The following is a 12,623-nucleotide window of genomic DNA, read 5'->3' as shown; positions in this document are numbered from 1 at the left end:
GTTAATTGGCGATAGGAGACAGATGGTCCTAGGATCAGAGCTGATGGGCCTTGGCCACCCTCCATCTAGTCCTGGAATTGCCACTATTCCATCTGTGACAGAAGTCACTGTCTCTTACTTGCCTGCTCCAATGACAGGGATGTTCACTGCCTGCTGTTCATTTCTGAGCAGTTCAAGTTATCAGATGGCACTTTTAATTTCTGGTTTGAATCTGCTTCCCTGTGACTTATTCCCATTGCTCCAGTTCCACTCCATGGAACACACAGAATAAGTCTAGTCTCTCTTTTTCTCTCATAGGATTCATAGCCCCCAAAGCCTCTTCTTCTCCAAGAAAAACATCTTTGGTTCTTTTAACTATTCCCATGGGACAGGGCTTCCTGTCATCCCTTCAGCCCCCCTTTTCATTAAAGTCCCTCTCAAAATCAATGCATACAGATTTCTAGGTTGAGGCTGGCCAGAGGTGAGGTGTGACTATCCTTGATAAAATCTGCTTACCACCCTTTGCCTTTAAGGATGACCTCAGGCTTCCATCTGAGCCCCTCCTTCCCTCTTCTGCTCTCTAGATTGACAGGTGGGAAATCTCCCCTAAGTCAACAACCCCATTTCTGCTAGCCTGCCATCCCTCCCTCATACTAGGAGGTCCCCAGCTCCAACCCACCCCAACCCTGTACCTGAAGCTCTCCCTGCTGACACTTTGTGTGATGTCTCTGCAGGGGGCTTGATCATGGGCACAGGCATAGAGTCGTCATCCCACAAATACGGCCTGTTCCAACACATCTGCACTGCCTACGAGCTGGTCCTGGCTGATGGCAGCTTTGTGCGATGCACTCCGGTGAGTTCAGCGATGGGGAACATCCATGCCAGCCTGCTCTGGGCATTAAGGATCCTAAGGTCAGGGAGGGGGCTTCTCTGGATGTGCCTCATTTCAAATACACCTGTTCAGTCTGGGGCTATATCCATAATAAAAATTTGTATAGCCCCTTATATGTGCTTGGGCGATGTTGTAAATACATTATATATATTAAGGCATGTAATCCTTCAACAACCTTATGAGGAAGATACTATTATTATCTCTATTTTATAGATAGGAAACTAAAGCTCAGAGAGGTTAATAAACTTGTCATAGATCACACAGCTGGGACTCATACCCCAGTAATCAGCCTCCCAGATCCCTTCCCCCTAGCCATTCCTTATGCCATCCTGCCTCTTTGGAGGAAGTCAGGCCTTGGCATCAAAGCTGGGTGTCTTACATTGTGAGGTGCGGTTGTGTGTCACATAACAATAGGGATGAGTTATGAGAAACAAGTTGTAGGCAATTTTGTCATTGTGCAAACATCATGGAGTATACTTACATAAACTTAGATGAGAAAACCTACTTCACACCTAGGCTACATGGGACAGCCTACTGCTCCTTGGCTGCAGACCTGTACAGCAATGGTCCTGTACTCAGTACTGTAGGCTGCGGTAACATATGGTACTTATGTATCTAAACATAAAAGATAAAAAATGGTGCACCTAGATAGTGTACCTACCGTGAATGGAGCTTGCAGGACTGGAGGTTGCTCTTGGTGAGTCAGTGAGTGCATGCGAAGGCCTAGGAGATTACTGTACACTACTGTAGACTTTAGAAATACGGTGCACTTAGGCTATACCAAATTTATTTTTCAAAATTTTCTTTCTTCAATAACAAATTACTGTTAGCTTACTATAACGTTTTTACTTTATAAACTCTTTAAAAACTTTTGACTCTTATCATAACACCAAGCTTTAAATGCAAACATATTGTGCAGGAGTACAAAAATATTTTCCTTCTTTATATCCTTATTTTATAAGCTTTTTTTCTTCTTTTTTTAATTTTCTTTTCCTGAGATGGAGTCTCTGTTGTGCAGTGACACAATCTTGGCTCACTGAACCCTCAGCCTCCCAGGTTCAAGTGATACTTCTGCCTCAGCCTCCTTAGTGGCTGGGACTACAGGCGTGCACCACCACGCCTGGCTAATTGCAGTCAGCCCTGATTACACCAGAGTGAGACCCTGTCTCAAAGAAAAAAATGTTAAAACACTAACACACGGTAGTTAGGCCTGCCCAGAGTCGCTTCCACTTCCACATCTTGCCCCACTTGAAAGTCTTCAGGGGCAAAACACACATGGAGCTGCCATCTCCTATGACAACAGTGCCTTCTTCTGCAGTACCTCCTGAAGGACCTGCCTGTGGCTGTTTACAGTTACCTTCTTTTTCTTTTTGAGACAGAGTCTCACCCTGTTTCCCAGGCTGGAGAGCAATGGCATGATCTCCGCTCCCTGCAGCCTCTGCCTCCCGGGTTCAAATGATTATCCTGCCTTAGCCTCCTGAGTAGCTGGGATTACAGGAGCCTGCTACCACGCCCAACTAATTTTTGTATTTTTAGTAGAGATGGGGTATCACCATGTTGCCCAGGCTGGTCTCCAACTCCTGACCTGATGATCTGCCCACCTTGGCCTCCCAAAGTGCTTGGACTTGGGTGCTTGCACCCAGCCTTAACTTCTTTTTAATAAGCAGAAAGAGTGCACTCTAAAATAACAATTAAAAGTATAGTGTAGTAAATACATAAACCAATGACAGAGTCGTTATGAAGTATTATGTGGTGTACATAATTATATGTGCTATACTTTTATACAACTGGCAGTACAGATTTGCTTACACCAGTGTCACCATAAACACACGAGTATGACATTAGGACAGCTGTGTTAGCTATGATATCACTAGGCAATAGCACTTTTTCAGCTCCATTATAATCTTATGAGACCACCATCGTATCTGCGGCCCATTGTTGACTGAAATGTCTTTATGCAGCACGTGATCATGTAACTAAGTGATTAGAGAGTCTGTTTTAGAAAAATAAAAGGCAATTCTACCACCCAAACTGGGATACAAACATGTAAAGCATTTTACCTAAGAGGTGGGATAGGATTGAAACTTTAAATAACCTTGACTCTGTCCTGGCAGGTATGAGGGGGCTCCTGGCATGAGAGAGACAGTCAGTCTGGTTGAAGTGGGTATTTCAGGGAGCCACCAGAGTCGTTCACCTCACAGAAGAGGGCCAAGGGAAAGACTCCCAGCTTGACAGTACTGTTCTTAGATGAGAGATACCCCTAGCAAGATTCAGACCAGTTCATTCTATTTTCCTGAACGCTTGCTGGGGCCCTGTCTTTTGACTTATTTATTATTGGCAGAGAAAGGAGACAGACATTTGTGAATTCCTTCCCTTCTCTGAGGCCCAGGTTCCTCACTGACAAATAATGTGGTCGAGAGGAATAAGTAGGTCCTGTATGGGAAGCTCCTTGCATAGAGCTGAGCATGCAGCAGTGTGTCATTGTCACTGCCATGACCAGGAGAATGTGATTAGCTGTAGGCCCGAGGGGGAGTCGGTGGGCTCAGTGCTGCTATTCCTGAGGCTTCTGCCAGCCTGCTGCAGAGCCTCTGTGCTCCAGCTCTCCTGCCCACTACATTCACTGTTCCCACCACCCAGAGCATTCAGGTTTCGTGGAAACTGCACAGGGCTGTCCTCTTAGTAAAGGCAGGACAAGGCTGGACTTTTTCAGAAGGAGCTTTATTAGAACCAAAGAATCCCAATTAGAATGGCCAAGGAAAAGTCAGTTATCTATGTGGAAGACATATGTCAAAACAATAAAATGGTGAGATTGGACATGGATTTACGGAAGCAGATGAGGTGTTGTAGGAAACGCTGGCTGGGGAGATAGGTGAACTTGCCTGGGCCTTGGCATTGCTGCAGTTGACTTTTCTGGGAAGCCTTGACTGGGTCATGGCAGCTCTCAGAGACTCAATTTCTTTCCTTGTAATAAGGGGGTGCCAGCATCCTCCCTGGGCTTTGTTGTGGATGGATCCCACAGGCCAGTGGACTGGGAAAGGCCATGTAAATTTTAGTGATGGTTCAGAAGTGAGGAAATTTAATGTTCCCCAGCTACACTGTGTGACACCCAGTAAGGGTTCAGCTCTGTTTTAGGCCTTGGACCCCTGCCCCTGAGTCACCCATTGTGGGTTGTCAGCGGGGGGCAGTGCTGGTCCCAGCTTTTTCCTGAATAGCCTCTGGTCAGGGGCTGTGCTTAGATGAGAGAAGGAGGATGCTCTCTAGTGAGCATCCTTGAAACAGCGGGCAGCATTATGTTCCATATCGTGTTGAAGCTGCAGAGAGAAAACTAAAGCCCATAAGCTCAGTGTGTACAGTTCATTGTTTGGGTTTACACGAGACATTGAGAGAATAGGGACTCTCCCAGGCTTTGCTCCCTGACTGACTGCGTGCCACAATATGGGACCCAAGATTCCAGCTCTCAACATGTCAATTCTGTCTCACAGTCCGAAAACTCAGACCTATTCTATGCCGTACCCTGGTCCTGCGGGACATTGGGTTTCCTGGTGGCCGCCGAGATCCGCATCATCCCTGCCAAGAAGTACGTCAAGCTGCGTTTCGAGCCGGTGCGGGGCCTGGAGGCTATCTGTGCCAAGTTCACCCATGAGTCCCAGAGGCAGGAGAACCACTTCGTGGAAGGGCTGCTCTACTCCCTGGATGAGGCTGTCATTATGACAGGAGTCATGACAGATGAGTTAGAGCCCAGCAAGGTAAGCCAGGGTGTCAGCTGCTTGCAGACCAAGACTTGAGAGGCATGAATGTACTGAGACTGAGCCCGTTCCCCCATCCTGACCCTGGTAGCCACCTCCTCAAGGCTGGGTCAGCCCACCTGGGATACAGACAACAGGATCTGTCGTCAGAGATGTCTTAGACAGTGATGGAAGCTTCCACCTATTCCCTACCACCTGCCTGTGATGTGCTTGTCTCTTAGTGGATGCAATCTTTGGTCCTCATAGCAACCCCATTTTACAGATTAGGAAACTGAATCTTTAAGAGGTAATGTAGGCTGGGCATAGTGGCTCACACCCGTAATCCCAACATTTAAAAGAGATAATGTAAACTTCCACAAGATTTGAGTAAATTGATTTGATGCCTTGGAATCTAGATTGACATTCCTTCCACGTATGCCATGTAATTTTTACTAGCAGTTTTTTCTGCCTTTAGAAAGGATTTGTGCTTATTGTAAGAGACTTGGAAGGTACAAACAAGTAAAGAGGAAAGAAAAGACTCCACCTGTAAATATGACCCAAAGCCAGTATTGCCAATGTATTTGGTATACAGTTGGTCCTTGTGTCTCTGGGTTTCACATCAGTGGATTCAACCAACTGCAGATTGAAAATGTTCAGCGGGCAAAAATGGATGGTTTCATCTGAGCTGGACACGGACACTTTTTTTTTCTTGTCAATTCCTTAACTATTATATAGCATTTACATTGTATTAGGTATTATAAGAAATCTAGAGATGATTTAAAGTGTACAGGAGGATGTGTGTAGAGTTATATGCACATACTACATCATTTTATGTACGGGACTTACGCATTCATGGATTTGGGGGGATCCTGGAACAAATCCCCCATGGATACTGAGGGACAACTGTATTTATCTCCTCTTCCTGTGTATGGACTTTTTTAAAGATTTTAAATTATAAATGTAATGGAACAATGCCAAAATACATAAAGAAAAAGTTAAGGTACATCTCCTTACAGCCAGCATGTAACCACTTACGTATAACAGTTTTGTGTGCATTCTTCAAGACCTATTTTTTTCGTTTTCTTTTTTTTTGAGAGAGAGGGTCTCTGTCACCCAGGCTGGAGTACAGTGGTGCAGTCATAGCTCACTATAGCCTTGAACTCCAGGGCTCAAGCAAGCAATCCTCCCGCCTTAGCCTTCTAAGTAGCTGGCACTACAGGCGTGTGCCACCATGTCTGGTTAGTTTTTAATTTTTTTTTGAGATAGAGTCTCTCACTCTGTTGCCCAGGCTGGAGTGCAGTGGTGTGATCTTGGCTCACTGCAACTTCTGCCTCCCAGGGTCAAGCAATTCTTGTGCCTTAGCTTCCCAAGCTGGAATTAACAGGCATGTGCCACCACACCATGCCTGCCTAAGTTTTGCAATTTTACTAGAGATGGAGTTTCACCATGTTGACCAGGTGGGTCTCAAACTGCTGACCTCAGGTGATCCACCCACTTTGGCCTTCCAAGCCAAGTGCTGGAATTATAGGTGTGAGCCACTGTGCCCAGCCTGGTTAATTTTTTGTAGGGGTGGGGTCTTGCTATGTTGCCCAGGCTAGTCTTGAACTCTTGGCCTTAAGCAATCTTCCCACCTCAGCCTCCCAAAGTAGTAGGGTTATAGGTGTGAGCCACCAAACCCAGCCAAGACCTATTTCCGTGTGTGTATGTGTGTGTATGTGTGCATGTCTTCATTTCATTCTATAACATCCCATTTTTGCATGTAAATAATTGGCTTAATTTAGTCCTTACTGACATTTATGTTGCATAAACTTTTGCTCTTACAAATAATATTGCATTAAAGATTTAAGACTGTCTTATATTTATCCTGTCCTTCTGTACAAATATTTGTGTTGGATTGAATCAGAAAAATGGAACTCATTACACAAAGGTTTGAGCACTTTAAATGTTAATAGATAAAACCAAACAACCCTCAAGAAGAGCTGTGCTTATGCCTACTTGCAGCAGTGGTGTGTGAGAACACCTTTTTCCCTACATTCTTGCCAACACTAAATAGGATCACTCTTTCATTTTTGCCAATCTGATAGGGTTAAAAATAGTATCTCGTTTTATTTTGCAGTCCTTGGATCACTCATGAGGGTGAGCATCTCTTTGCAGTTTTGTTTGTCTTCAGCTGTGATCACCTGTTCACATTTGTCTTTTCTTGTTTATTGTTTTTTTGTTTTGTTTTGAGACTAGGTCTCGCTCTGTTGCCCAGACGGGATGCAATGGTGCCATCTCAGCTCACTGCAGTCTCTGCCTCCCAGGCTCAAGCAATTCTCCTGTCTCAGCCTCCCTAGTAGCTGGGAGTACAGGGACACACCACTGCACCTGGCTAATTTTGGTGTTTTTAGTAGAGACAGGGTTTCACCATGTTGCCCAGGTTGGTCTCAAACTTCTGAGCTCAGATGATCCTCCTGCCTCGGCCTCCCAAAGTGCTGGGATTACAGGCGTGAGTCACTGCACCCAGCCTTTTTCTTGTTTATTGTAATGAGCATTTCCCCATGTTGTTATATTGCCTTCATAACTATTGCTGTTAACGTCCACCTGCAGAACATTGCATAGAGCAAACGAATGAATGCCCTATCACTGCCCAGAGTTGAAAATTTAAGTTGTTTCTGATTCTTTTGTTATTTTAATTAATGGAGCAATGAACAACTTTTGTCTGTAATTCAAATAATGTCTTAACATAGAAATCGCAGATCAAAGGATAGCATCCCTTCAGACTCTTAATCTATACCTACATATATACTTCAAACATTTTAAAGTTGAAAAGGGCTGGAAAATCACCTGGTACAATCCTCTCCACAAATAAGAAAATGAGGCCCAGAAAGGGAAAGAGACTTATCTGAGGACACACAGGTAGCACAGAACAGATTTAAATTCCAGCTTCTGACTCCTGGTTTAGTCAGTTCTCCAACATATCCGCCTGCAGACTTTAGTATCATGCAAACATTGCTCCCTGTGGGACTCTGTGGTAAGTGCGGAGGTCCTGGAGCAGCAGTGGCAATACAGCATATCGAGCTGAAGTGTATGGCCCTCCTGGGCCCCTGGATCTGCCTGACCCAGGCCAAAGCCCAGACAGTATGTGTCACCTACACCAAGTCACCAAGCAAGGACATCTAGACAAGAGGTTTCCAACTACTCTGAGGCATTCCCTTGAGGCAATAGGGTAGAAAAGCTGAGGGATGGGACCAAGGGGAGTTACCACCCCCACTGTACCCAAAGTAGCACTGCTGTCTTCTGTTAGATGCCACCTAAGATTATGATTTGGCAGAGGGGTTTGCACTGCTTTTAAAATATTTGGAGACCTGATCTGATTCCTTTACTTCCCAAGGAGAAGACCGTGAGGCCCAGAGGGCCTTACCCAGAGGCAGCAGCAGAGGAATATTTGCCAAGTGCCCCAGTGAGCAAGACCTTGATACCCGATGGGAACAGGGCTGGGGCAGAGTGGTAGATGCCATTAGACGTCTGGGCACTTCATTTTAGAAGCATTTCTTCCAAACAGTTCTGTTTCCAAGCATTCAGGAAGTTGTCCCTGTGTGCCAGGCCCTGTTATGGGCCCTCTGCAGGCACTGCCATATGTAAAGCTTGCGACAATCCAGTGAGAAGTGGCTTGCAATCAAGGACTGAGGTGGCCTGGAGCTCGTGCAGCCACTGGCCTCCTCAGCTGGTGTGTGCCTGGAAGAGACATACTATCTAGGTTCTTTTCCATATCCTGAGCTGCTCTGCATGGCTTCTGATGCATCAGCGTGCGCCAGGAGCACCTGTATCCAGGTAGCCCTAAGTCTCACTTTCATTATGCAACTGTGGTGCCACTGCCACGTATATGCCACGCCTCACCTGGGGTTAGATCAGGTTGCTCTGTTTCCTTCTGGGTTCCCCTTTTCACATGAGCAGGCAGAGGCCAGCATGAGTGTTTTTTGCCCTGCCCCATACCATCCCCACCAAAACTAATTTGGGCAAAGAGGCTCTTTAGTCCTAGTTTCCTGACCCTGCAGTGTTGTGAGAAGCAGGGTGGGCCTGCACAAGCAGGTGAACACACAGAAGCTGCAAGTGCTGGAGGCCAGAGATCCAGGGCAAAGTGTTGCCTGGCTCTAGGGTAGAAAAGGTCAGCAATGGGGGTGGGTGGGGACTGAGACTCCAGCCCCCTGTGAGTCAGGCACTATGCTTGGCACTTCCTACATCTCTTTTAGTCTTCCAGAGATGCTAAGTAACCTGCCCAGGCTCTGCCGAATGTGTTATAAGTGGAAAAAGCAAATTGGCAAACAATAAGTAAAAGATAATCCCATTTTTATAAATACAATGGGCATGTCTATGTAATTTCTAATAGGCAAAGAACTGCCACAAAGTATGTATTTTTATTGTCATGTTATATGTGAAGAAACAGGCTCAGAGATGATCTGCCTGAGGTCACACAGCTGGTGGGGAACTGGGTGTGTCCCCAGCTGCCCATCCTGAAGCTTGTGCTCTTTCCAGGATCCCCCCTGCCTCCCTATGAGCATCTGCCAGAATTCATTTATGGATGAGGAAGCTGAGGCTGGGAGAAGCTCAGCCATCCTAGTGCACACAGCACATTGAGTCCTGCCCCTTTAGAGCTGAAGGAGACACCAGCTCAATAGAAGATTTGGGTGTGAGAGCCCCCAGAGCCAGGGTCAGGGCCAGGGAGAGGTGTGAGGTTTATTGATGTGAGCATCCTCCAGACAATGGCTCCCTGGGGAGTGCTGTGCCCAGAGGACTGTGGAGCTTGGTCCAGGGACAGCAGGGAAAGTGCCATGACCAATTAATGCTTTGAGCCCTGGATTGCATTGGCAGGCTGACCCATGCCCAGAGTTCGAGCTTCACTGGCCTCAAGGAGGGTGGGAGCAGAGGGAGGGAGGGAATTCCCCTGCCTGGAGCACTGCATCAGGGCAGACACTATTAAACATTTGCACCAGGCTAGGCTGGGGTCACTGAGTTCTCTAGACTGTCGGGGACTCACTGTGTGGCCCTGGGCACATACCACTTAACCTCTTTTGAGCTTCTGCTCTCTCTGCTAGAGGATACCCACTGTGCATAACCTCACCAGCTTTCAAGAGTCTCAAAGGCGATAATAGACATCAGAGAGCTTTGAAAAGGCCGGGAGTGCTGAACAGAAGCCGGGTATCACTGTTACGCCCTGATGGCGCTGGGCGCTTGTCTGCAGGCTGATCACAGTGCCCTCTGTCATTTCAGCTGAATAGCATTGGCAATTACTACAAGCCGTGGTTCTTTAAGCATGTGGAGAACTATCTGAAGACAAACCAAGAGGGCCTGGAGTACATTCCCTTGAGACACTACTACCACCGCCACACGCGCAGCATCTTCTGGGAGCTCCAGGTGAGGCTTGGGTTTCTGTAGCCCTGGCTCCTCCTGGCCAGCCGGGCAGGGATCCCAGACAGTTAACACTGTAGCCATACTCTCTCCCTTCAGGGGAAAGAGTGGCTTTGTCCTAAGTAACCTGTGATGCCTTCTCAAGCAGCAACACAGCCGTTTCCTTTTGAAGGAACCAGCTACCTCCAGTTTAAGCAGCAGGCTTTCAGCAAGCATTTGCTTGGTGCTGGGGAGTGGGCCCCTGGGCCGGTACTTTGGAGAACACAGACCTGTTCTGCTCTTGAGGAAGGGTTAGCCTCTAGCCACGGTGAGCAGACAGATCCCTGCACTGTAAAGGGCCACAGAAACAAAAGGAGGAAGTGGCTAGTTCTGCCTAGGGCTCGGGGTGGCAGCCAAGCCTGGCTGTGAAAGGTGAGTGAGAATTTGCTGTTGCCTGTGTAGATGGGTGGGTGGATGAGGAGCAGTGACACTTTAAGTGGGGGAAGGTCAGGAAGAGCCCCTCAGGAGATGACTTTGTGAGCAGGGACCTGAACATAGGGAGGGCAGGCCAGGAACAACTCGGGAGGACTCTGGAACTCTGTTCCCAGGCAGAGGGACAGCCAGAGCCCAGGGCTTGAGCTGGGCTAACAAGAAATTAACTGTTACAAAATGGACAGACAGTTCAGGGTAGTTTAGTGCATTCACAGTGTTGTGCAGCCATTCCCTTTATGTAGTTCCAAACATTTTCATCACCTAAAAGGAAACCCTATACCCATTAAGCAGTCACTCCCTATTCTCTCCCCGGCCCCAGCCTGTGGCAACAGCCAATTCGTCTTCTGTCTCTATAGACTTACTGATTCCAGATATTTCACATATACGGAATCATATGGTATGTGCCTTTTGTAACTGCCTTCTTTCACTTAGCAGAGTGTTTTCAGTATCAATATTTCATTTCTTTTTATGACAGGACAGTAGTTCATTTTATGAGAGACCACATTTGGTTTTTTCACTCATTTATTGATGGACATGTTGTTTCAACCTTTTGGCTACTGTGAACAGTGCTGCCATGAACATTCATGTGCATATATTTGTTTGAATACCTGTTTTCAGTTCTTCGGGATATAGAACTAGGAGTGGAATTGCTGGGTCAGATACTAATTCTGGGTCTAACTTTCTGAGAAACAACCAAACTCTTTTCCACTGAGGCTGTGCCATTTTACATTCCCACCAGCAATGTATGAGTGTCCTAGTTTTTCAACATTCTTACCAACACTTGTTATTTTCTGGTTTTTAAATTATTAGTATTGTTATAGCCATTCTGGTGGGTTTGTGGTATTAATTTGCATTTTCCTTGGAACTAATCGTGTCGAGCATCTTTTTATATGCATGTCAGCTATTTTGTTTGTCTTTGGTGAAAGGTCTGTTTGAACCCTTTACCATTTTTAAATTTGGTCATTTGTCTTTTTTGTTGAGAGGTAAGAGTTTCTTATATATTCTGGATACTAGACCCTCATCAGATATGTGATTTGCAAATCTTTTCTCCCATTCTGCAGAGTTTTTTTCATGTCTTGGTAAAGTCCTCTGATGCACAGAAGTTTTGAATTTAGATAAATTCTAATTTATCTATTTTCCCTTTTGTCATTTCTGCTTTTAGTGCCATATATAAGAATTTATTGCCAAACCCAAGGTCATGAAGATTTATCCCTGTGTTTTCTTCAAAGACCTTTATGGTTGTGGCTCTTATATTTAGGTTGTTGAGTGGGGTAGGAGTCCAATTCCATTCTTTTGCATATAGCTATCCAGGTGTCCCAGCAAGACTGCATGTGTTTGAAAAACAGCACGAGGGCTGTGGAGTAGCATTCCCACGCTGAGCCATGGTGAGGAATGAGGTCAAACAGCCGCCAGAGGCTAGATCATATGGCTCCTTGTCGGTTAAGAAGGACTTTATATCTTATTCTAAGTATAATAGGAAGCCAGCGAGGGCTTTGAACAGGAAAGTGGCATGGCCTGATTTTTGTTTTAAAAGAGTAACTGTGACAGCTGGATGGAGTGGATGGGGGCGGGAGTGGGCAAGAGTGGAAGAAAGAAGACACCTGTCTGGGCAGCACAGAGGAGAAGTGTCAGATCTGGAAGATGCAGTGCGGGTTGAACCACCAACAGGATTTCCAGACAGATTGGCTATGGACGTGATTCCAAAGTTTGGGGCCAAGGTCGACTGCCATTTTAAACAGGGGGAGGGGACTGGAAAGGGGAATCAGAAGCCATTCAGATGTCCAGGTGGGACGACAGCAGGAGCCAGTGACATGTGTCAGGACTTAAGGAGTTCAGTGCAGATTGGAGCCCCACATACATATTTCTTAGCCTCAGAGAAATGTTTTCTAAAGCCATGGAGGTAAATGAGTAAGGGTGGCTAGAGAAGACCCTGGGACACCCTGCAGGTTAGGGGAGGAGGAACCAGCCAAGGACAGGAGGAGGTGCTGTCAACCAGGGCAGGGGAACAAAACCAGGAGGACGTGGCATCCCAGATGCCAAGGGAAGACTGTTTTAGAAGGAAGACCAGCAACTGTACCACATGCTCCTGAGGGAGATGAAGACAAAGACCTCTGGATTTGGCTGTGGGAATGTCATCACTGACTTTAAGCAATAGGGGTGAAACCTTG

General features: G+C 46.3%; 1 protein-coding gene across 3 annotated transcripts in view; it reads left to right on the top strand.

The window, feature by feature from the left end:
* DHCR24 (24-dehydrocholesterol reductase) overlaps nt 1-12,623 on the top strand; it is a 33,474-nt gene that overhangs the window by 11,671 nt on the left and 9,180 nt on the right. For all 3 annotated transcript variants that reach the window (XM_035251611.3, XM_035251610.3, XM_035251609.3), the window contains exons 4-6: nt 714-832; nt 4,354-4,617; nt 9,847-9,990. In XM_035251611.3, coding sequence (XP_035107502.1) covers nt 714-832; nt 4,354-4,617; nt 9,847-9,990 — 527 coding nt within the window. The remainder of the gene's footprint in view (nt 1-713; nt 833-4,353; nt 4,618-9,846; nt 9,991-12,623) is intronic.

Source organism: Callithrix jacchus, chromosome 7, assembly GCF_049354715.1.
Source record: "Callithrix jacchus isolate 240 chromosome 7, calJac240_pri, whole genome shotgun sequence".
In the NCBI taxonomy this organism is placed as follows: Eukaryota; Metazoa; Chordata; class Mammalia; order Primates; family Cebidae; genus Callithrix; species Callithrix jacchus.
The sequence above is the reverse complement of the archived record's forward strand: the minus strand, read 5'-3'. Positions and strand labels throughout refer to the sequence as shown.